Source organism: Nomascus leucogenys, chromosome 12 (genome assembly GCF_006542625.1).
Source record: "Nomascus leucogenys isolate Asia chromosome 12, Asia_NLE_v1, whole genome shotgun sequence".
NCBI lineage: Eukaryota > Metazoa > Chordata > Mammalia > Primates > Hylobatidae > Nomascus > Nomascus leucogenys.
In genome coordinates, this window is record NC_044392.1 from 88,487,598 (window position 1) to 88,514,310 (window position 26,713).

A 26,713-nucleotide genomic window follows, 5' to 3' on the forward strand; every position below is an offset into this window, starting at 1 on the left:
GAACATGTTATTTGAAAAAAAAGGAAAAATGCTTTGGTACTAAATTCAAAATTGACTTTACTTTTTAAATACCATTCTCTCAACCAGACCTTCCACAGAAATGGCTTTAGTCTGTCTTGAGCCGAAACATCTCTCCCACTACATTTATAACTTTAAGGCAATAACTTTATATTATGATCATGATCCAGTTTCTTCTCGCTAATTTCTTTTCTGATTACCACTAAAGGTAACTTCCCCTCCTCAGAACGTCTCAGGTATTTACATTACATCTCTCTTCTTTGGAATTTTTTTAAAACTTTTACTGGCATTATAATTATTTATATAGTACATTCCATCACATTTCATTTTTTGTTTTTCTTATTTATTTATTTGTTTATTTTTGAGACAGGGTCTCACTCTGTTGCCCAGGCTAGAGTGCAGTGGCATGATCATGGCTCACTGCATCCTCGAACTCCTGGGCTGAAGCGATTCTCTCACCTCAGCTTCCCCAGCAGCTGAGACTACAGATGCTCACAATACCATGCCCTGGTAACTTTTTTCTTTTCTTTTTTTTTTTTTTTTTAGAGATGGGGTGTCACTGTGTCACCCAGACTGGTCTCAAACTCCTGGGCTCAAGTAATCCTCCCACCTTAGCCTCTACCAAAGTGCTGGGGTTACAGGGATGAGCCACCACACCTGGTCTCATCTTTTTCATTTAATTTTAAGCTTCTTAAAAACAAGAACCATATATTATTTATATCTATATTTTTAAAGGGATTCCCATGGTAGCTTCCTTATGCATAGATGACATTCAATAAATATTTGTTGACTACATGGAGAAAGTATTGAATAACCCAATTTAATATCCTAGGAATCAACTCAGAAAGTAAGTTATTCCTAGAAGAGAAGTCAACAAACTTTTTCTCTAAATATGAAAACATATTTCTGTAAATATTCATATAAATATGAATAAATTTTAGTATTTGCAGGAAGCAAACTCAAGGGTAGTACTTGCAAACTTATGTAATAAGAGAGAAACTGTTGACAAAATGTTTATTCATGAAATTAAAAATATAATTAAGTAAAAATTTTGTAATGCAAGACTAGTAATTAGAAAAATGGCATGCTTTGCATAGGATAACACTTAGCTTATTAAAATCTGCTTTCTCTGTGGGTTTCTTTAGGTTTTCAGCTGTTTCGATTTTATTGGGGAGGGTGCTATACATCAGAATTTTGTTTTTAAAGCTTGCCTTTCCTGTAAAGTGATCTTATTACAGTTCCCTATTGTCAGAATTTTCTGCACTTGTTAATGCTGTTAATGTTGGCCTGTAATGAGACTTTGCATATTTCACATATTTCATCTTTGAAAATTTTTTTCACACAGATAGGTACTGCCAAATGCTACAATTTATGAGCATATGATTTTAATTGAATATACTGATTGCTTGAAAACAATATCCAGAATTCTATTAGGTTCTCTTGATTTTGCCTTTTAGCATGTCATTTCCTTGTAGATTAATCATTTCCAATTGTAAGGTAGGTGGAAACTCCTCAAGTGCAAAGTCAAATGGATTTTGAAATATGGAAATTTATTGCATCTAGGTCTAAGATATGCTATTGAAACTGTTTGAGTTCAGAAAATCTACCCACCATATGCTTTCCAAATTTATCCGATAATTCTTTTTTTGATCCATAGCTGTCGGTTTTATTGCATCTTAGCAGAATCCACAGAAGATTGTACTGATTTAGTGTTTTTTTAACTTCTTTGAAAATATTCTCACTTGCAGTTACCCCACAGACTATTTATACAATTCTTCCATCTCAGCATTGACTCCTTCCCATAGCATTGACTCCTTGAATGAACAACTGAGCAGTATTGCTAATTTCTGTTGACTCATCAAGAACCGACAGGCCGTGCTGATAGGGAGAGAAGAAAAAAAGAAAGAACCTTGTTTTTTAATTGATTGTTGATGCTGCACCAGTATCCTCAACATTTCAAGCGGCTATTCTTGCTAAAAAGCTAACAATCTAAAATAAGTGTATTTTTGCTATATGATTTAATTAAGCCATCAATAAGGGATTTTCCTTATTGGGCTAACAAATGAAGTAAACACTCAGAAACTTAATTCAGTTGCAGCCTCATTTTCATTTTGTTGTGAAGAAATTCTGCTGTGATAAAATACTCCCATGTTACATTTTCTAATTTTTCTGACTGTTGTATTCCTGTGAGGTAGAAATATTATATCGTTTGCCTAGTCTGATAATGTTGATGTATACTGTATAATTTTTAAGCATAGCTATAGTAATATTACATAGTAAATACAAGGCTTTGCCATCTAATTTAATAAGAAAATTCATTTTCCATGGTGCCTTAAAAATACAATATTTGAAGTCCACTTTTTTCTTCTTTTCTTGTTTTGATATGATAGCATGTGCACTGGTAATAAGTAAAATAAAATGTCACAGTAATATATGTTCCACTTGAAACGCTGTATTATAACTGCATCCCTGCAATTTGTAGTACATCAAGCAATGGTGCAAAGCAATGGAAGTGCCATATAAGATCTCTACCAAGACACAAAATCCCTTCAAAAAATCAACGAATCCAATGAAAAAAAAATAATGAAATAGATCATTAGCTAGTCTAATAAAGAAGAAAAGATAGAAGAACCAAATGGACACAATAAAAAATGATAAAGGAGATATCACCACTAACCCCACAAAAATACAACCAACCATCAGAGAATACTATAAACACCTCTATGCAAATAAACTGGACAATCAAGAAGAAATGGATACATTCATTGGCATATACACCCTCCCAAGACTGAACCAGTAAGAGTTGAATCCCTGAATAGACCAGTAATGAGTTCTGAAATTGAGGCAGTAATAAATAGCCTACCAACCAAAAATAAACCCAGAACTAGATGGATTCATAGCTGAATTCTACCAGAGGTATACCAAGAGGGGCTGGTTCCATTTCTTCTGAAACCATTTCAAACAATTGAAAAGAAGAGACTCCTCCCTAACTCATTTTATGAGGCCAGCATCATCCTGATACCAAAACCTGCCAGAGATACAACAAAAAAAGAAAACTTAAGGCCAATATTCCTGATGAACATCAGTGCAAAATCCTCAATAATATACTGGCAAACCAAATCCAGCAGTACATCAAAAAGCTTATCCACCATGATCAAGTTGGCCTCACCCCCAGGATGCAAGGCTGGTTCAACATACACAAATCAATAAATGTAATTCATCACGTAAACAGAACTAAAGACAAAAACCACATGATTATCTCAGTAAATGCAGAAAAGGCCTTCAATAAAATTCAACATCCCTTCATGTTAAAAACTCTCAATATACTACGTATTGACAAAACATACCTCAAAATAGTAAGAGCCTTTTATGACAAACCCACAGCCAATATCATACTGAATGGGCAAAAGCTGGAAGCATTCCCCTTGAAAACCAGCACAAGGCAAGGACACCCCCTCTCATCACTCCTATTCAACATAGTATTGGAAGTTCTGTCCAGGGCAAACAGGCAAGAGAAAGGGTATTCAAATAGGAAGAGAGGAAGTCGAATTGTGTCTGTCTGCAGATGACATGATCCTGTATCTAGAAAACCCCAATTTTTCAGCCCAAAAGCTTCTTAAGCTGAGAAGCAACTTCAGCAAAGTCTCAGGATGTAAAATCAATGTTCAGAAACCACAAGCATTCCCATACACCAAGAGCAGACAAGCAGAGAACCAAATCATGACTGAACTCCCATTCACAATTGTTACAAAGAGAATAAAATACCTAGGAATATAGCTAACAAGGGAAATAAAGGACCTCTTCAAGGAGTACTACAAAACACTGCTCAAGGAAATCAGAGAGGACACAAATGGAAAAACATTCCATGCTTGTGGATAGGAAGAATTAAATTGTGAAAATGACCATACGGCCCAAAGTAATTTATAGATTCAATACTATTCCCATAAAACTGCCATTGACATTCTTCACAGAATTGGAGACAACTATTTTTTAAAATTCATATGAAGCAAAAAAAGAGTCCATATAGCCAAGACTATCTGAAGCAAAAAGAACAAAGCTGGAAGCATCACTCTGCCTGACTTCAAACTATACTACAAAGCTACAGTAACCAAAGCAGCATGGTACTGATATAAAAACAGACACATAGACCAACGGACCAGAATAGAGAACTCAGAAATAAGACCACACACGTACCACCATCTGATCTTTGAAAAACCTGACAAAAACAAGCAATGTGGAAAGTATCCCCTCTTTAATAAACGGTGCTGGGGGAACTGGCTAGCCATATGCAGAAAATTGAAACTGGACCCCTTCCTTACATCTTATGCAAAGATTGACTCATGATGGATTAAAGACTTAAATGTAAAACCTAAAACTAAAAACCCTAGAAGAAAATCTAAGCAATACCATTCAGGACATAGGCTGGGCAGTGACTTAGTGACGAAACATCAAAAGCAATTGCAACAAAAGCAAAATTTGACAAATGGGATCTACTTAAACTAAAGAGCTTCTGCACAGCAAAAGAAACTATCATCGGAGCAGACAGACAACCACAGAGTGGGAGAAAATTTTTGCAATCTATCCATCTGACAAATGTCTAATATCCAGAATCTACAAGGAGCTTAAGCAAGTTTACAAGAAAAAAAAAACCTCATTAAAAAGTGGGCAAAGGGCCGGGCACAGTGGCTCACGCCTATAATCCCAGCACTTTGGGAGGCCGAGACGGGCGGATCACGAGGTCAGGAGATCAAGACCATCCTGGCTAACATGGTGAAACCGCATCTCTATTAAAAATACAAAAAAATTAGCTGGACATAGTGGCAGGTGCCTGTAGTCCCAGCTACTCAGGAGGCTGAGGCAGGAAAATGGCATGAACCCGGAAGGCAGAGCTTGCGGTGAGCCGAGATCGTGCCACTGCCCTCCAGCCTGGGTGACTGAGCGTGACTCTGTCTCCAAAAAACATAATAAAATAAAATTAAAATTAAAAAAATAAAAAGTGGGCAAAGGACATGAACAGACACTTCTCAAAAGAAGACATTCATGCAGCCAACAAACATATCAAAAAAAAGCTCAACATCATTGATTATTAGAGAAATGCAAATCAAAACCACAATGAGATACCATCTCACACCGGTCAGAATGGCGATTATTAAAAAGTCAAGAAACAACAGATACTTGCAAGGCTGCAGAGAAATGGGAACACTTTTACACTGTTGGTAGGAGTGTAAATTAGTCCAACCATTGTGGAAGACAGTGTGGTGATTCCTCGAAGATCTTGAGGAACCAAAGTCCAGGAATACCAGAAATACCGTTTTACCCAGCAATCCCATTACTGGGTATATACCCAAAGCAATATGTATCCTTCTATCATAAAGATACATGCATGCGTATGTTCATTGCAGCACTATTCACAATAGCAAAGGCATAGAATCAACCCAAATGCCCATCAATGATAGACTGGATAAAGAAAATGTAGTACATATACAGCATGGAATACTATGCAGCCATAAAAAGGAATGAGATCATGTCCTTTGCAGGGATATAGATGGAGCTGGAATCCATTATCTTCAGCAAACTAATGCAGAAACAGAAAATCAAACATCTCATGATCTTATAAGTGGGAGCTGAACAATGTGAACACATGGACACAAGGAGGGGAACAACACCCACTGGGGTCTGTTGGTGGAGGTGGGACAGAGGGAGAGGGAGAGCATTAGGAAAAATAGCTAATGCATGCTGGGCTTAATACCTAGGTGATGGGTTGATAGCTGGAGCAAATCACCATGGCACACGTTTACCTACGTAACAAGCCTGCACATCCTGCGCATGTACCCCGAAACTTAAAATGAAATTAAAAAAAAACTCTACCATAACTACTCAGCTCTGCTATTGTTGTGCAAATGCAGCCCTAAACAATATGTAAATGAATGAGCATGACTGTCCAGTAAAACTTTATATATACTGAAAATTTAATTTCATAGAATTTTTCCATGTCTTTAAGTATTATTCTTTTCAATGTTTAAAAATGTAAAAACTGTTCTTAGTTCATGAGATCTACAAAAACAGGTGATGGGCTGAATTTAGTTTGCAAAGTATAGTTTGCCAACCTGATTTAGGATTTGGTTTTAAGGATATACTGCTTGCTTGCTTAACTTTATTTCCAGTTAAACAATTTTTAGCAAATTTTCTGGAATCATGTATGGTTGAGGAATAGAATTTTCTTCTTAAGGAGACTTTCATCAGTTATTAGAGTTGTCATGTACACCAGAGTATAATACAAACGTTAGAACACAACAAACATACTTCACACCTAGGCTATATAAGTAAGAAGGTACGGGTGGACTTTGTATTGCTTCAGTGTTTTCATTTTAAAAACCCAAGATCATTGCATAAATTATAGAAATTTCAAGTGAGTGGTGAGTGTTCCTAAAAAAGTATTTAAACATTTCCTCTTTGGGGAAAGAAGCCCAGGATAACTCCTGGGCAGTATGTTAACAGAAGCCTTTCAGGACACAACTCTTCCTACATTTTATTGAGCCTCTAAACTGACTTTTTAGAAACTTTCCCAGTTTTCATTTCTTATCTGTGTTATTTAGGGCATCAGAGGCAGCCCAGGAAGAACAGGTCTTGCTGGGGCTCCAGGTCCTCCAGGAGTAAAGGGTTCATCAGGCTTGCCAGGAAGCCCAGGAATTCAAGGCCCAAAGGTACTTTAATATTTTGTTCTGATGGGTGAGCAGTATTGGCCATCCTTTCTGGCCCTGAATTCATTGGCGAGATCACAGGATGGTAAGATTAATAGTTTTTAATAGAATTTGGCTAACAGTAAAAGCACATTAGGAAAAGAGAAAGTATGTGGCTTTGACATATCCATCTCCCATGATAGCCACAGTGCCTGTAATTTGGCATAACAACTCTTTGACCCGGGACTAGTGATGCTTTAAAAAATGCTACATCTTTGACTCATTTTGGTTCTTTTTCCTTCTCTGTCATCTGTCTTCTCCTCCAAAACAGAGAAATCTTATTTACTTCCAGATAAATACTTTCTCAAATACAATTCCTATTCCTCTGACTCTGAACCTAACCAACCAATTAATCAATCTGATAACCGTACAGATGGTTTTTTAGAGTTAATGTGACAGTAACTAAGTCTTACATTGCATTTATTGTGTGGAGTCTGTCACATGTCAATAGACTTTCCAGACAAAGCCTTTTTTTTTTTTTTTTTTTTTTGAGACGGAGTCTCGCTCTGTCACCCAGGCTGGAGTGCAGTGGCGCCATCTCGGCTCACTGCAAGCTCCGCCTCCCGGGTTCACGCCATTCTCCTGCCTCAGCCTCTCCGAGTAGCTGGGGCTACAGGCGCCCGCCACCACGCCCGGCTAATTTTTTGTATTTTTAGTAGAGACGGGGTTTCGCCGTGGTCTCGATCTCCTGACCTCGTGATCCGCCCGCCTCGGCCTCCCAAAGTGCTGGGATTACAAGCGTGAGCCACTGCGCCCGGCCCAGAAGAAGCCTCTTTTAGAAATATCTCATTCAGGATTGACCCAGACAACTTAGCAATTAGTCCAACATCTAAAGCTCTTCCATAAAAGCCTAAGACTGAGACATTGGCACCTTTACCATTATTACCTCTTAACCTGATTTTCACGGTTCCACTTCTAAAGAATTTTCAGATTTCTGACCCATGTGGGTAAACTGAAAATCATGACCCACTTGCTTACTGTTTACAATATTAGTCTTCTGTTAATGTTTATACCATGAATATTCCTTTGTACTAAAATCCAAAGCAGCTAAGCAAATGCTAAAGCCAGGAAAAGAAGTAAAGATCCCTACCTTTTAGGCTTGAATTTGCCATAAGAAGGATCCATATTTGTCAAGCCCCAAAGTTGTATAGCTTTGTCTCCAGACAGTGAGAGATAATTTGTTAATCTTAAAGAATCTTTGGCCAAAGTCTACCAAGCATCATTTTTTATTTACCTATCTCCAAAATCCACCTGGTTCCTAAATTTACTTTTAGAAATGGTGTGAAAGATATTTCAACTCTCATTTCAAAAATAAAAATCAATGAGAGAAGACTTGACTTTTAAAAATTCAATGATGTTGATTAAGTATGTACTTAAAGTGACTTTTAGGGGATAAAGACAGTTCATATCAAAGGAACCTAGGGAGACAGATAATGGAAATTTTTTATTGATGGAATTAAAAAGATAATCATGGCTAAAACCAGGGTTTACACTTCAGGAGACTACTCTTTTTCTGGTATTAGATAGCTGCATCATCTCTGGATGGTAGGGAAAACACAGAAAAATGATATCAGTTCAAAATACAAGTTCTGGCCAGGCACAATGGCTCACACTTGTAATTCTACCACTTTGGGAGGCTAATGCAGGAGGATTACTTGAGGCTAGTAGTTCAAGACCAGCCTGGGCAACATAGTGAGATCCTGTCTCTACAAAAAATAAAGAATTAGCTAGGTGCAATGATGTGTGCCTGTAGTCCCAGCTACTCAGGAGACTGAGTTGGGAGGATCGCTTGAGCCCAGGAGTTTAAGGCTACAGTAAGCCGTGACCACACCACTGCACTACAGCCTGGGCAACAGAGCAAGACCCCATCTCTAATAAAAAATAAATAAATAAACAAAATATAAGTTCCATCACATATAAACACACCCACACATACCACACCCTCACTATACCCTCTCAAGCCTTACTATCCTCCTAGTTTTATAGGTTCCCCCTTCCCTCTTCTTTCCACACATCACCACAATCTCTGGAATTTCCTTTTCCCACTGCTACTCTTCTGGTACATTATAATTAAATACTACTTGTGTGGAAAATATTGGTGAACATGCAAAATTTGATTTCCCCAGTGCCTTGTATTATGCCTAAGGATGGGCCTGTATTTGGGTTTCATTCAAAACCCAATATGTTTATATGCTCTGAAGTAAAGATCACTTTTCTTTGTTCTACCCATAGGGTGAACAAGGGCTACCTGGTCAATCTGGAATTCAAGGTAAAAGAGGTCACCGAGGAGCACAAGGTGATCAAGGACCATGTGGAGAGCCTGGCCTGAAAGGGCAGCCTGTATGTACCGCCTCAGAAATTCACCAAGCACTTACTCTACAGAACAGGCTACCATTGTACAATAATTATTATCATGTCAATTCACTTTGCAGGGAGAATATGGTGTTCAAGGTTTGACAGGTTTCCAAGGATTCCCAGGCCCTAAAGTATGTTTACATACTTTCTTCTAGTCTTCTAGCTATCTAGAAATAAAAAAGCTGTTGAAATATCAATATAGTCTCTCACTTGAGCTTTGTTAAATCTGTAAAATTTCAGTTGGTACATATTTATATATTTGAGTGTCAAATACATCTGTTTTTAAAATTATGTAACTATACATTTTCCCAGAAATTTTAGTATATGATATGATTTTGTTTTCTTTCATCCCCTTTCCCAAGCAGTTTATTATGAAAATTTTCAAACATACAGCAATGTTGAGAAAATTTTACAGTAAATGCCTATACCCATTACCTAAATTTTACCATTAACATTTTACCCTGCTGGCGTTATCATGCTTATCCATCTATGTATCCCTCTCTCCCTTCATTGGTGTATTTCTAAGTAAATTTTAGGCCTCAGTACACTTCTTTCTGAATAGTTCAGCATGCACAACAGTATTATATTCCATTTTTAAAAGAGCAATTCTTGATAGATTGATCTAATTTTGTAAAATGTTCATATAGAGCTACAAATTTTATCTTTTTGTTTCTTATTGTATGTCTAGGGTCCTGGAGGGGATGCTGGCATTGTTGGGATATCAGGTCCTAAAGGTCCTGTTGGACACAGAGTAAGTGTAAAGTCATTCTGCCTACCCAGAAACTGTGGCTCTTTGCTTACTGTAGGGCTTAAGAGCTCTAAATGTAAAGTACTTCAAGTAAATAACTTAATGAAATGACTTTTAAGATAGAAACTCATAAGGGTACATGCAGAATTCAATCTTTTGCAGTTCATATATTAGTTTGAGCAAAATACCTCATAGACCACCCGTACTTCCTAGTCTTACTTAAAAAAGAAAAAAAAAGAATCATCAGAATTACTGTGAAGACTGGATAATGTATTTATTAACTCACGCCAGGAACAAAAACATACAGCAATTTCACGTTATAAGCGTTAATACAACCAGAGACCACCTCCATGCACCACCTGGAAGAAGCGTGTGTATGACCAGAGCTCTTCAGACCAGGCTGAAAATATTTCCCAATAGCTGTGTTTTCCCAGCTCAGGGGCAGGTATCCCAAGAGAGTGATGAGGAACCGCTTAAATAGTTGCAAAAAGCGGGGTCTGAAGAACTCCAATTAGCAATGAGTGCTTGTAATTGCAAATTGTGGAGAATATAAATAGGACAAATAAGCCACCAGTGGTTACTGATTATTGTTTTTAGTTTTTGTTTTGTTTTATTTTAGTTTTTATTAATCAAAGCTTTCTAATTGATGAGATGTTCTATAAAACTGAAAAAAAAACTGAAAAGAAAAAAATTTAAAACTTCAAGTAATGGTTTGGCTGTGGTAGTAGCATCTCTATGACTAATAGCAGCTGCAGGGGCAAGTGTAGAAAGAGCAGAGAGAGGAAGAAGGGAAGCAGTTCAGATGTAGGATAAAGATATCTTAAATAACTATTAAATGAAAGTCAAACTTCCAAAATCCTACACCGCTTTCCTAACTCTCACAATAAATTGTTTTCAATAATGCAAAAAGGTTTTTTGTCTTTGCGATAGTTTGCTGAGAATGATGGTTTCCAGCTTCATCCATGTCCCTACAAAGGACATGAACTCATCATTTTTTATGGCTGCATAGTATTCCATGGTGTATATGTGCCACATTTTCTTAATCCAGTCTATCATACATATGTAACTAACCTGCACGTTGTGCACATGTACCCTAAAACTTAAAGTATAATAAAAAAAAATGCAAAAAGGGCCAGATGCGGTGGCTCACACCTGTAATCCCAGCACTTTCGGAGGCCGAGGCGGGTGGATTGCTGGAGGTCAGGAGTTTGAGACCAGCCTGATCAATATGATCTCTAATAAAAATATAAAAAATTTAGCTGGGCGTGGTGGCACATGCCTGTAATCCCAGCTACTCGGAAGGCTGAGGCAGGAGACTCACCTGAACCCAGGAGGCGAAGGTTACAGTGAGCCGAGATGGCACCACTGCACTCCAGCCTGGGTGACAGCAAGACTCCGTCTTAATTAAAACAATACTAATTCAAAAAATAATGCAAAGAGGAGTATTATCATGGTAATTATTTAAAGACCTTTCTGAATATTTGTTCAGCTATAAATGTATTGGTTATTTTCATGATTTCTGAGAACCATGGAAGCTGAAGTTTGTAGGAAAAAGCTAAAATGGGCATTTTGTATTCACTGAGAAATTATAGACTCTCGTCCTACTTTGGGAGGAATTGACCAGAAATCCAGCTTATTCAAGGTTATCTTCATAACCAAATAACAGCTTAAAGTTTTAAAAGCACTTTTCATATTTAATTCTCACAATGGCCCTATGAAGTAGATGTTCTTATTCCTGTTTTACTGATGAAGAACTGAAGTTTAGTTGGTCACATATGCTGCTGTCTGGTTCCTTACTGTACTTTTTCTCTATTTCATGCTTCATGTTACCCAAACATCTGCTCTTTCAACATCTGCACAGAAATTTATCCAAAACCTAGTTCATCATTCTATTCTTTTTTATATAAAGCAGTTTTATTTGTTATATAACATACATGTAAAATGCATCATTGACGTTATCACCACATAAAAATCATAATGCTAATTCATCAGTTTTTTTAGAAATTATACAGATGTAACTCTCCTGATAGGAGACTTTAATAATATGCAGAATGGTGTCACATGCTGTTAACCAAGGTTATTATAATTTATGCTAATACTGTAAGATTTTATACTAAAAAGGATAATTATGTAGACATGGCTCTTTTACCATTGTACAAGAGATTCTGTGGAGTTTTGTTTTTTGTTTTTAATTACACTAACAGTGAGACTGTTTTTCTTTTACCTCAACAGGGAAACACTGGTCCCCTTGGCAGAGAAGGTATAATAGGCCCAACAGGGAGAACTGTAAGTTTATCATAATACAAGTCTTTTGTACTCTTTTTTTTCTTTAATCTTATTTCTAGAATAATCTAGAAAGAATTAGCCTGGGTATTTGAGAAGGAAATGGAAAAAATAGATGTACATTTTCTTCTGGAAGATGATTCCTGAGGAGTTAGGGACCATATGTGTAATGAAGACAGTGTAAGTAAGTAGGTAGATGTTTATAATTGGAATTGAGAAAAGAAAATAGAACTGAGTCAGGAAGGGGAGAGCATCATAAACATAGAGATGAACACCTGAGCAATAAAAATAAATTCTTCTTCTGAAGGAAAGAACATAGAGAGCAAAAGATGTGCAGACATCCAAGATTTGAGTTTTTGGAAGTACCCACTATAAAGGAAGGAAAGAATCGTTCGAGAGAATTGCAAGTGTTTCAAGAAAGGAGTAGTCAACAGTAGTCTTTGAGAGAATAAGTACAGGTAACAGTGATGAAGGAAGTAGAGGAAAATATTTAATAATAATGTTCCTTAAATTCTTACAACCAACTTTTGCAGTAGATATTATTTTCATTTAACAGAAGAGGAGACAGATGAGGTTTATGGAGGTTCATCTAGTCATTCAAGGTGATAGACCTGGTGAATTACATAGCTGGTGTTTCTTCAAGACCAGCGCTCTTTCCGCTCCGTTCAAGCTGTGTCTGGAGAGGAAACTGAGGTATTATATGCCAGTGCTTTAAGAGATTTGGCTATGAAATAAAACATAAAAATGAGACAGTGATTGGTCAAATGATGTGGGGAAAGTTTTCCAATACTGATAATAGTATAAACAAACAAGGAGCACAGTAGAAAGGGTCAAACTGAGACTTAGAGAGGAAAGATTCATTCTATCTGGGGAATTAATATTTTGAATTATTTGAAAGTTATTTATAGACACAGACAATTTAAAAATATAAAAATAGAATGCTTCAAGTGTTTAGTACCACTATTCTCTGATAAATTTAGAGAAGAAAGCACCGAAGTTACTGAATATGTAAACAAAATAAGTAAAATGTATAACTCAGTATTTCTGTAGACTTTCAACATTTGCCCCTCAGAGCTATACAAGATTGTAAGTGGGACAATTCTCATATTTTAGTGAGTGGTTCTTCAGCAAGCTAAGGGACACATACTGTTCTGATTACAGAATGATTGTTCTCCTCTGTCAAAAATATGATGTATTAATTGGTCAAGGAAATGTAATTTTAAAATTACTTAATTAAAATATCTTACTATGTTTTGTTTATAGATAGTTCTTAAAGACCCTTATAATATTCAGCATGTACATCAATTTTTCCGTATTCAATTTTTTCCATTCTGAGAAGAAAAGTTCATTATGAAAGAATAAGCATTTGAGATTGGAGAAAACATTGGGAAAAAAAATACCAATGAGGGGTGACGGGCTTGGAAATTTGTAAATGAAACTATATGGTAGTACAAAGAAATAAACAGATCATTGTAACAGATTAGAGCCCAGAATTTGATCTTAAGTATATATAGGAATTTACTTATAACAAAAATGGCATATAATTGAGGAAGCTTCGGCTGCAAATAAAAGGAACCCTGAACCCAACTACTTTCAGCAATAAGAAAATTGTATCACATTATAGGAAGGGCTTCAGATTTGGTTAATTTGGTGACTCAATTATCTTATCCAAGACCAGGTTCTTATGTATCTCTTATATCTCTATGTCTCTACCCTGATATCCTGACTGTTAGCTTCATAATTAGGCTTATAGCAAGATGACTATAATTTCTCAAGAACCACATCCAGATATAATTATCCAAAGGAAAAAAGTGACATAAAGTACTATCATGGCAAAAATAAGAATTTTTTTAGAAGTCTCCGATTACATTTTTTTCATATCTAATTGGCTAGCATTCAGCCAGATGCTCACTCCTACGTCAGTGACAGGGAAGAGAGATGGAATTACTTTGAGTATCCTCCTGCTATAAGAAATTGGAACACAACCTGCACAACATAGTGAGACCCCCATCATATAAAAATAAATTAGCTGTGTGTGGTGGTACATGCCTATAGCCCTAGCTACTTGGGAGGCTAAGATGGGAGGATTACTTGAGCCCAGGAGTTCCAGGCTACAGTAAGCTGATTGCACCCACTGCACTCCAGCCTGGGCAAACAGAGTGAGACCCCCATCTCTTTAAAAAAGAAAAAAAGAAGAAAGACAAATTGGAACCCCATTTGCCAAAATTATTTTACTCCTAGATGAACTTTTAAAGACTTTAATGTAAAAAATAAAACAATAAAAATCTTAGAAGAGGCCACGCGCAGTGGCTCATGCTTGTAATCCCAGCACTTTGGGAGGCTGAGGTGGGCAGATCACCTGAGGTCAGGAGTTCAAGATGAAACTTCATCTCTACTAAAAATACAAAATTAGCCAGGTGTGGCAATACATGCCTGTAATCCCAGCTACCTGGGAGGCTGAGGCAGGAGAATCTCTTGAACCTGGGAGGCAGAGGTTGCAGTGAGCCAAGATCATGCCATGGCACTCCAGCCTGGGCAGTAAGAGTGAAACTCCATCTCAAAAAAAAAAAAAATTGAAGAATAATCTAGAAAACTAACATGTAGCTTAAGGATTGGGGAGACCTATAAAAGAACAGAAAGTATATTTGAATGCTTGAAATTTTTTTTTCATTTTGTATACAAAAAAGATTCCATGAATAAAGTTTAAAATTAGTATCGATTGGGAAAAATATTTACAAAGCATACAATATATAACAGGCTAATATACAAAGACTCAATTGGGCACGGTAGTTCACGCCTGTATTACCAGCACTTTGAGAGGCTGAGGCTGGAAGATTGCTTGAGCACAGGAGTTTAGACCAGCCTTGGCAATATAGTGAGATCCCATCTCTACAAAAAAAATAAAAATGAGCCTGGCATAGTGGCAGATGCCTGTAGTCCCAGCTACTCAAGAGGCTGAGATGGGAAGACCACTTGATCCCAGGAAGTTGAGGCTGAAAGCCATGATTGTGCCACTGCACTCCAGCCTGAGCAAAAAAAAAGAAAAATTGTCTACCTATCTGTTGATATGGATATGTGTGTGTAACGATAGATAGATAGATGATAGATAGATAGATAGATAGATAGATAGATAGATAGATGATAGATAGATAGATGTGTATATCTATCTGTCTAGATAGACATACATACACATATACCAAGAGCTCTTATAGTTTGAAAAAGAGAGAAAGTTCAATAGAAAAATGAAAAACATTCCATCAAAAAAGTAGCCAGTGGAGAAAAAAAGAACAAATCCAAAAGTTCAACTATTGTTTTATAATAAAAATACACCTAATTTTAAGTCAGAGAAATGCAAATTAAAGTAAAATAAGATATTACATTTAACTTCTCAGAAGGGAATATAGGAGAAAACAGTACTCTCATTGATCACTGGTAAAAATGTGAATTACACACTTTATGGAAAGATTTGTTAAATATAGGTACATATTCTTTAACAAAACAGTTCCACTTTAAGGAATTTATAAATATAGGTACATATTCTTTAACAAAACAGTTCCACTTTAAGGAATTTATAAATATAGGTACATATTCTTTAACAAAACAGTTCCACTTTAAGGAATTTATCCCATAGGTATAAAAGCACCCAATACGCTAATGAAATTTTGCAAAGACTTTTTTTTACAATACTGCTTTTATTGCAAAAAAATTGAAATTACATGAATATTCATTTCTAAAGGAATGATTAAGTTATAGGTTAGCCATTTCATGGAATATTATGCAATTATTTAAAAGAATTTATTATATCTAGTTTGGCTGACTCAGTTATTTCATGATGTATTGTTAAGTGAGATGCATAGAAGAGTATATAATATGATCCCAATATTATAAAACATGAGCAATATTTCTCATACATATAGAAATGTATTTGTCAATATTTGATTAGAAAAAGGTATGAAAACATATATACCAGGTTGTTTATACTAGGTAGGGAGTGGAAAAGGGTGTATCTATTTTTTTTAAGTGCTGGATAGATGTCTTAAAAATCAAGGTCTGGGCGCCGTGGCTCACTCCTGTAATCTCAGCACTTTGGGAGGCTGCGATGGGCGGATCACGAGGTCAGGAGATTGAGATCATCCTGGCCAACATGGTGAAACCCCATCTCTACTGAAAATACAAAAATTATCTGAGCTTAGTGGTGTGCTCCTGTAGTCCCAGCTACTCAGGAGGCTGGGGCAGGAGAATTGCTTGGACCCAGGAGGTGAAGGTTGTAGTGAGCTGAGAGCACATGCCACTGCACTCCAGCCTGGTGACAGAGCGAGACTCCATCTCAAAAAAAAAAAGGTTTTTTCAGTTAATACCCTTGTTTAAAATGAATTGAGACAAGATGGGAAACACAGAAGTAATATAAATGTTGAATAAATGATAAGATAGTATTCTTAGCTTGCAAATTAACAAAGAACATGACATAGATCAGAATAAATATACACTTCCATTTTTGCAGGTGTGTATGTAATTTCAAACTAACTTTCTGGAGGACAATCTTTAACAAAAATTTTAGACTGTAAGGGTATTTCTCACAACACTACTAACAATGACAAAAATTAGCAAAAAGTCTAATAATAGCAAATTTAAAATATTATCATAGTATATTAAATACTAGGTAAGATTATTAGATATTTTAATTATCTAAAAGAATGTATATTGACATGGAAGAGCATTCATATTATATTTATGAAGGTATAAATTCAGGTTACAGAAAAGATGAATAGTATTATTCATTTTTTACATATATATATATATAATTTTCAAAAGGATGAACAGGAAAATATTAACACATTTTAAAAGCAGTAGGTCTACCCAGCAACAGCAAACTACATTCGTTTCAAGTGCATATGGAACGTTCACCAAAATAGAAGATGTTATGGGCCATAAAACAAATTTTACTAAATGTAAAAGAACTGAGATCATAGAAGGTATGTTCTCTTGGCAATGGAATTAAACTAGAAATCAATAACAGAAAGATAATAGGAAAATCTCCAAATGCTTGAAAATTAAATCACACACTTCTAAATAATCCATGGATCAAAGAGGAAGTATCCAAGAAAATTAGAAAATATTTTGAACTGCACTGAAATGTATACAACATATCAAAATTTGCAAGAAAGAGAAGGGAAACCATCCCAGAAACAGGGTTTTCAAAAGTTAAGAAAAACAAATATTAGAAGAATTTAACCTGAATTTAGAATTTCCGTTTTAAATTGTTTTGTATATGATTGTCAGATAAGCTGTTTTGACTTAATTGAATGAATAAGTAATTATCTCAGTCTCACTTTAAGGTTAGAACTAGGAACAGCAAAGCAGACAACATGATGAATCACTAAAAGTTTTTTGTTTGGTTTGCTTTATTTAGGAAAAGAAAACTAGAACTTATACAATTTACCAAAACAGGTCTTACTCCATAGAAAAGGCAAAAAGATAAATTGTCATGTTTCTACATATAATGACCTCAGCTACGTTTAACATGTAACTATCAATAACACTGAACTAACATCTTTTTTTTTTTTCTTTTAGGGACCCAGAGGTGAAAAGGGCTTTAGAGGTGAAACTGTAAGTTTAACTAAATTTGTGATTATAGTAACCCTGAAACTAGGCTATAAGCTCCATGAAAGCAAGCACCCTGTTAGAGTTATTCATTATTATGTCTCTGATACTTGTAGAATAAAAATAAAATTGCAGTTGTCAGGGAGTAGAATTAACTGATGTGGTAAAAGAGACTTAGACTCACGCAATAACAATGGGAGACTTTAACACCTCACTGTCAATATTAGACAGATCAATGAGACAGAAAATTACCAAGGATATCCAGGACTTGAACTCAGCTCTGGACCAAGTGGACCTGATAGACATCTGCAGAACTCTCCACCCCAAATCAGTAGAATATACATTCTTCTCAGCACCACATCCCACTTATTCTAAAATTGACCACATAATTGGAAGTGAAACACTCCTCAGCAAATGTAAAAGAACAGAAATCACAACAAACTGTCTCTCAGACCACAGTGCAATCAAATTAGAACTCAGGATTCAGAATCTCACTCAAAACTGCACAACTACATGGAAACTGAACAACCTGCTCCTGAATGACTTCTGGGTAAATAACGAAATGAAGGCACAAATAAAGATGTTCTTTGAAACCAATGAGAACAAAGACACAATGTACCAGAATCTCCGGGACACATTTAAAGCAGTGTGTAGAGGGAAATTTATAGCACTAAATGCCCACAAGAGAAAGCAGGAAAGATCAAAATTGACACCCTAACATCACAATTAAAAGAACTAGAGAAGCAAGAGCAAACACATTCAAAAGCTAGCAGAAGGCAAGAAATAACTAAGATCAGGGCAGAACTGAAGGAAATAGGGACACAAAAAACCCTTCAAGAAATCAATGAATCCAGGAACTGGTATTTTGAAAAGATCAACAAAATTGATAGCCCGCTAGCAAGACTAATAAAGAAGAAAAGAGAGAAGAATCAAATAGACGCAATAAAAAAATGATAAAGGGGATATCACCACCAATCCCACAGAAATACAAACTACTATCAGAGAATACTATAAGCACCTCTATGCAAAAAACAACCCCATCAAAAAATGGGCAAAGGATATGAACAGACACTTCTCAAAAGAAGACATTTATGCAGCCAAAAGACATATGAAAAAATGCTCATCATCACTGGTCATTAGAGAAATGCAAATCAAAACCACAATGATATACCATCTCACGCCAGTTAGAATGGCGATCATTAAAAAGTCAGGAAACAGATGCTGGAGAGGTTGTGTAAAAATAGGAACGCTTTTACACTGTTGGTGGGAATGTAAATTAGTTCAACCATTGTAGAAGACAGTGTGGCGATTCCTCAAGGATCTAGAACTAGAAATACCATTTGACCCAGCAATGCCATTACTGGGTATATACCCAAAGAATTATAAATCATTCTATGATAAAGACACATGCACACATATGTTTATTGCAGCACTATTCACAATAGCAAAGACTTGGAACCAATCCAAATGTCCATCAGTGATAGACTGGATTAAGAAAATGTGGCACATATACACCATCGAATACTATGCAGCCATACAAAAGGATGAGTTCATGTCCTTTGCAGGGACATAGATGAAGCTGGAAACCATCATTCTCAGCAAACTGTCACAAGATCAGAAAACCAAACACCACATGTTCTCACTCATAATTGGGAGTTGAACAATGAGAACACATGGACACAGGGAGGGGAACATCACACACCAGGGCCTGTGAGGGGTCGGGGGCTAGGGGAGGGATAACATTAGGAGAAATACCTAATGTAGGTGACAGGTGGATGGGTGCAGCAAACCACCATGGCACATATATACCTGTGTAACAAAACTGCACGTTCTGCACGTGTAACTCAGAACTTAAAATATAACAATAATAATAATAATAATAAAAACCCTATGTGGTAGATTGCAGTGAAATCTGATAAACCCTAAGCATGTTTAAGAACCCGCCAATCACTTCTTCCCAGATCACTGTGTGAAATCGTTTATTTGCCTTGCCAGGCATCAGGAGATGGGGGTATGGGTTTTCTTCACTAGTGACAGAACAAAGGGACTGCCAAGTTGCTTTAGGTACATACCTACTATGTCCAGTCAGCACCAAAGAGGTCTGCAATGCAGAGGCAAATCATTAGTTGCATATCAGCCAGTTAGAGACAATGATGAGAGGATGGGCAAAAGGTACACAGCACTTTTGTGACCAAAGTAGCTTATACTGGCACTACTTCCCTCATTTCTAGGATACCAATTCTTCCACGCTAAAGAAGATATGTTGTAAAGGGGCCACTTCTCCAGCTGAGATCATGCTGAGCTTATTTTTTAATAAGTTTTTTATTGTATAGATTTAACATGATGTTATAGGATACATATAGATAGTAAAAAGGTTATTTATAAGCAAGTAATTTGATTATAAGTAATTTTTTGAAGCAAACTAACATATTCATCTCACATGATTATGATTACCCATTTTTTTGTTTTTGTTGTTGCAAGAGAAGCTAACGTCTACTCCATTAGCATGTGACCCATGCCAAACTTATTAAAGCAGCAACCATAAACAGAGGACAGACATGGAATAAAACAAGGGAGATTGAAACCAAGTACATAAGACCCATAAGAATAAACTTAAATATAGCAGTAAAGTCTTGATTAGAAGGTAATGAGATTACATAGTGAGAGCTGAGATTTTTTCTTCTCATCTTAGGGTATGCTTGAGACTCAAAATAATTAAGTTGCAGTTTTATTAATTAGCTAAAAAAGAGAAATTGTGTAATTTCAGATAGCCTAAGAATCACAAAAGGATATTTAAATCGATGTGTTCAATTTGTAGAAATGTGATCCTCACCTTTTCTCAGCAGATTTATTGTAATAAGAAGCAAGAGCATATGCACACAGTGAAGCTATATTTCCAAGGAAGAGTGAGAGAGGGAAAGGAAAAGCAGAGAGACTTGGAATTAGCCCATGTTCCATGTCAGTGTGGCTCTGCCTGCCTCCCCAGTATCCTCTCCAAGTACTGTGGCTGGGACATAGTTGCCATCAGGATTAGAAGCCTGAAGTACCTATGGCAATGTCACAAGCATTTCACGTAAAAAAAAGTTGAGTGGCTGTGTGATGGATTACAAATGCAATAGATTAGGACTGCCATCTTAGGTTGTAGTGATAGAAATATGGCATGCAGAATAAAGCAGGTAGTGGTACAAGTCATGCTGTCCCCAAAGAAAACATGGACAACGTTAATGCACATTCAGAGAAGGGCAAGGATCTGGGGAACCCATGTCCTGGTAGGACCAGTTGAAATATCTGGGATGGGTAGCCTCTACCAGATTCTGCAGCCTGATTACATCCCTCTCCTTGTTCTTTCTTCTCTCATCGCACTTTCTGGCTTTTGCACCTGTTATTTCTCTACCATACCCTTTATGTATGGTAGAGAGCTCCTGCTGATTTTGACATTTTGATTTAATGAACATTTCTCGGGCAGTCATGCTAATGTTTTGACCCCACCCCACTCCCACCCCTGGACATAATACCTAGCACTCAGGACCTAGTACAATGCCTAGCACGTGTTCTTCAGTTTTGTACTTAAATGTCCTCTTATCCTGACTAGCCTGTGTGAATAGCAGTGCCCCCACCTTCCTGAGACTCCTTATATTCCTTCTACCTGTGTCTCTACCAACTGACATAGTACATATTTATTTGTTTTTGTTGTTGTTGTTTATTGTATTTTTCCTCACTAGAATGTAGCCTTGAAGACACAGACATTTTATCTGTTGATTTTTGTTTTAATGCTGTGTCCCTCACACCTGGCAGTGCCTCTCTTATAGTTGGCATTCAATAAATATTTAATGAATTATTGGTAAATGAATTAGATAAAATTGAGGTGTTGGAACATAATAGTTGTCTTCAAATATTTGAAAGGTTATCTTATAAAAGAGAGGATAGATACAATATGAGTAACTCTAGAGGATAAAATTTAAAAGACTTGTTTATTGAATTGTACTTTTGGTTTCTGTGCTCAGCTCCCTGAGAGAAAGTGAGCTCCATGAAGGCATGAGATATATTAGATATCACCTAGTACCTACCTACCATCGTTGTTACCACCTAGTCCCCAGTCTATTGTAGCACCTAATTAACACATATAGGACACATAATTAACACAATAAATACTTAGTGACAAAGTTAATAGAATGCTGAGGCTAACTTCAGCTCCATGTAAATAATGAGCTGTCTACTACAACAATGAAAACTACACAAAAAGATCATTTTGCAAGGTAATAACTACCTTTCACCAAAGCCTACTGACCATCTCCCCAAGTTACTGGACTGGTATTCCTGCACTGAGTAGGGAATTAGAAGAGATACCTATAAAGTTCTTTCCAGATCTGAATATGTGTGATTCTACATAAAAGAAAAATAAATAAGCCCCCCCCGACAAAAGAAGTAACAAAGCCATAGAACATAAAGAGTTCTTTAGAGATTAATTCCCATCGGCTATAAATCCTATTCTCAATCCATCTCTCATTCTTCCTCACTGGCATCCTTGTGCAGGTGATCATGATATCCCTCCTGGACTCCTGGTTTTTTGCCATTTCTTCCACTTTTCCCCCACTACAATCTATTCTCTACATAGCAAATAGAGTGATATTATTAAATAATAAATCAAATTATATCATTCTCCTCTTTAAAAACCTCCCTATGACTTTCTCTTGCGCTTAGAATAAAATCTGAGCTTCCTTGCCTTGATTTACAAGACCCTACATGAACCGGCCCGTTTGTCTCTCCAGTGTCCTGATGCACCATTTTCCACCTGCCACCTACACTAACCTCCTTTCTATTCTTAGGAGTATGCCTTTTTTTAACCTAGGAAATTCTTTCATATACTCTTCAAATGACTAATTTTATCTCAATATTCAGGTCTTTGCTCAAATACCATCTTAAAGAAGTCTTCTCAGACCATTCTGTCTCATCATTTCCGGTCATTCTCTTTCATTGCATCTTGTTTTGTTTTCTTCATAATAGCACTCATTGCAATTGTTTCCTGTCCCCTCCACTAGAATGTAAACTTCATGAGAGTAGGAACTTTGTGTGGTACACAGGTTATCAGTGTCTAGAGCAGAACTTGCCATGTAATAGGTAATAGTTGATAAAGGAATAATATGCCCTAAAATTAAAAAGTGAAACACTATTTCCAGTTCTAGCCTGGTAAAGTAGCATTTCCTGAATTAACTTGCTTTTTAGAGTTTTTAGTCTGTGGGTTATCACGGTTCTCTTTATAAATAAGGTGCAAACTTCCAGTACCCAAGGGAGATGGGAAATAGGCACAGCGGCGTTTAGAGTAGGCAACTAAATTTGCTGTTTAAAAAAAAAAAAAAAAAAAAAAGGATTAACTGGCACATTACAATTATGAGTTTATTCTGTTTTATTGTTGAGTAACTGATAACTGATACTAAATACCTTTTTAATCACTTCTCCTTTGATTCCATTATAGTTTAAGGAGCTTTATAAAGTTAATCTTTTAATTCCTGGAGATCATTCTGCAATTATCATAATCCATAAAATGTGCCGTTAAACCTTTTCTCCTTTGTTTTATGGAAAAGCTGAGTAACATTTCTTACACTTTCATTGGGAATTTTTCAATACATTCTACCAGTTTGTTTTCTTTAAGGAGGCAGTTTAAATAATTGACTGGCTAAAGACGCCTAACTGGTTACTGTCTTTCAGAATGTAATACATTCGCGGAGGTCATTCTCAGAAAATACTAGTAAATGGTGCATTTTTGGAATGGATTTTATTAGCTAAGACCTATTGTATTGAGACAAATAAGAGACTTAAGTCTTTGCACAAAGATCAGAATCACAACAATCTATCAAATTGCTTTATCAATCTTATTATTATTATTATGATTTTTTTTTGTTTTTTTTTTTTTGAGACGGAGTCTCACTCTGTCGCCCAGGCTGGAGTGCAGTGGCACAATCTCGGCCCACTGCAAGCTCCACCTCCCAGGTTCAAGCAATTCTCCTGCCTCAGCCTCCCAAGTAGCTGGGACTACAGGTGCCCATCACCATACCAGCTAATTTTTTGTATTTTTAGTAGAGACAAGGTTTCACTGTGTTAGCCAGGATGGTCTTGATCTCCTGACCTCATGATCCGCCCGCCTCGGCCTCTGAAAGTGCTGGGATTACAGGCGTGAGCCATCACACCGGGCCTCAATCTTATTTTAAAATTTTCCATGGAGAAAAATTTATTAAACTATGAATTTATTAAACTGTGCTCTCCTTACCAAGTTTTATACCTAAATATAACCAAAAAAATGACCAAAGCATGATTCAGTGACTTTAAAAAAATGCAAAGAAGTTTACAGCTCATTATACAACACATGAAAAGTAACTCCTTTGTTATAATTTGGGTTTCTTGATTAGAAAACTTCATGTCTTCTGTAATTTAACATTGTAAACTCTAGTATTGATCCCAAGTAGGTCCTTTCCACCACTGAGAGAGCTGATTCTGTATGGCCATTTATGAAAGAGTTATTTTTCTTTCTGTTCTATACTTGCTCCCAGTCTGCCTGCCTATGGACTGTTTTTAAAATGAGTCCCTAGATTCATATATATTTTCTTTTTCTTTTTTTTTTTTTTTTGAGACAGAGTCTTGTTCTGTTGCCCAGGCTGGAGTGCAGTGGCATGATCTCAGCTCACTGCAACCTCCACCTTCTGGTTCAAGTGATTCCCGTGCCTCAGCCTCCTGAGTAGCTGGGATTACAGGCGTCCAGCACCACACCCAGCTAATTGTTTTTCTATTTTTTTGTAGAAACAGGATTTCACCGTGTTGCCCAGGCCAGTCTTAAACTCCTGGCCTCAGATGACCTGCCCGCCTTGGCCTCCCAAAGTGATGGGATTACAGGCATGAGCCACCGCACCCAGCCCTATTCATATATATATATATATTCTAAACAGAGCCAGAGTTTTATGGCATCCTAAGGAAACCTAGCAGATAGCATGTAGAATTCTCTACTCTTCCTCTACTTCAAAACTGTTGTGTTACTGGCAAATAAATCCTGAAAGTTTACAAAATTTCCTACTTTCTATGAGACCTGAAACACTTAAAACACAATTAAGTAAATTTTAGAGTAAGTAATGCAGAGAGGACTGCTGGAAATAATGGGATACAGTTAGTAAAAATTTAACAAGTAAAATTTTAACTTACAGCAGAAATGATATCCTAGTGTCAGATATCGGCAAATGATTTTTTTTCTTTGTTGACAGGGTCTTGCTGTGTCACCGAGGCTGGCATGCAGTGGTGCAGCCATAGCTCACTGGAGCCTCGAACTCCTGGGCTCAAGCAATCCTCCCACCTCAGCCTCTCAAATAGCTAGGACTACAGGTGCATGTCATTGCACTGGGCTAATTTATTTATTTATTTATTTTTATTTTTATTTTTTTTGGTAGAGACAGTGTCTCCCAATGTTGCCCAGGCTGGCCTCGAACCCTGGCCCCAAGTGATCCTTCTGGCCTCTGCCTCCCAAAGCCCCGGAATTACAGGCATGAGTCACTATACCTGACCTGAAAATAATTTTGACAAAATGTCACAACTTGAATCATATAACTTACAGCTATAGAAATAATAAAAAAAAACAGAACAATCTCAGCATGAAATTTTAGATTAGCTGCTTCATATTTATAATATACTATTTAATGAAATCATAAAATATTGAAACATCCCATTGACATTTTCTCTAATATTATCTCTAAGTTAATATGTCTTCACAGTTCTTGATTAGTAGTTGTCTTATTTGCCTCCAATTTGAAAGTGAGGAGGATGGTTTCTGCATTAGAAGGAAAAACTAGGATATGGGAAATAGATCCTAAATATTAACACAGTAAGCATTTAAAGCATATGTATGTATGTATTTCTTTTTAAAATTCATAAATAGTATAAATCATTCATTAAAAAATGTCAAACTTTTTAAATTCAAGAACACTTACCATTACATTTGTACAGACTTTAAATTTTAAATTCCCAATCTGTATGCATGTGTACACCTTCTTTATCCAGATATAAAACATGAGGTAGGTCATGCAGAAGCACATGCCTGTGGTGCCAGCTACTCAGGGATGCTAAGGCAGGAGAATTGCTTGAGCCCAGGAGTTCAAAGCCAGCTTGGGTAGCATAGCAAGACTCCCGTCTTTAAAGAAAATTTAAAAATTTAAAAAACACACATCAGGAAGAAAATTGATAAAAGTCTTGAAAATCATAATTCTAAAGTGAACCTTGGAGATTATCTTCACTAGACCTATTATATTACAGTTTATATATCTGAGGTCCAAATGTACAGCAGTTCACTTAAGACCATATAGCAAATTAAGTTACAAAGACAAAACCAGAGCCCAGATTCCCAATTCCTATGTGATTGTGTTTTTCTATAAATTATAGTGCCTCTCAGAAAAAGAGGGTTAGGAGGTCTTGGTAAGGAATATGGTGTGTGTGTGTGTGTGTGTGTGTGTGTGTGTGTGTCCTCCGCCTAGATCAAGAGTAGCCCAGCTATCACCCGCATGACAACTGAAGAGTTTATGTTCTTATTTGCAGTCACACCCTATGACTTGTGATGCTCACTCATTCCATTCTAATTACATTACTATCTAGTTAATCTTATTTAATATTACTAAATTCTCCTTTCAAACCAATGAATCTCAACCAGGAGCCATTTGTCCCCCTACCACCCTAGGAGACAACTGGGGGAGAAGAATGAGATGTTAGTGGCATCTAGTGGGTAGAAGCTAGGGATGCTGCTAAACATCCTACAGTGGAAGCTCCTCAGTTTATAAATGAGAAAAGGAAGCTCTCTGCAACTGAGCCAGCCCAAAATAAAGACCATGAAGCTAAATCAAGATTGCATTTACATAAGGAAAATGACATAAAGGAAATGACATTAGGAAATGAAATAAAAGAATTTACAAAAAGGAAGACTAACATACTCAAGTTTAAG

General features: G+C 36.5%; 1 protein-coding gene across 1 annotated transcript in view; it reads left to right on the forward strand.

The window, feature by feature from the left end:
* Nucleotides 1-26,713, forward strand: part of COL24A1 (collagen type XXIV alpha 1 chain) — a 400,658-nt gene that overhangs the window by 344,946 nt on the left and 28,999 nt on the right. The window contains exons 49-54 of the mRNA XM_030823656.1: nt 6,615-6,722; nt 8,991-9,098; nt 9,191-9,244; nt 9,802-9,864; nt 12,094-12,147; nt 17,716-17,751. Of these exons, the coding sequence (XP_030679516.1) occupies nt 6,615-6,722; nt 8,991-9,098; nt 9,191-9,244; nt 9,802-9,864; nt 12,094-12,147; nt 17,716-17,751 (423 nt within the window). The remainder of the gene's footprint in view (nt 1-6,614; nt 6,723-8,990; nt 9,099-9,190; nt 9,245-9,801; nt 9,865-12,093; nt 12,148-17,715; nt 17,752-26,713) is intronic.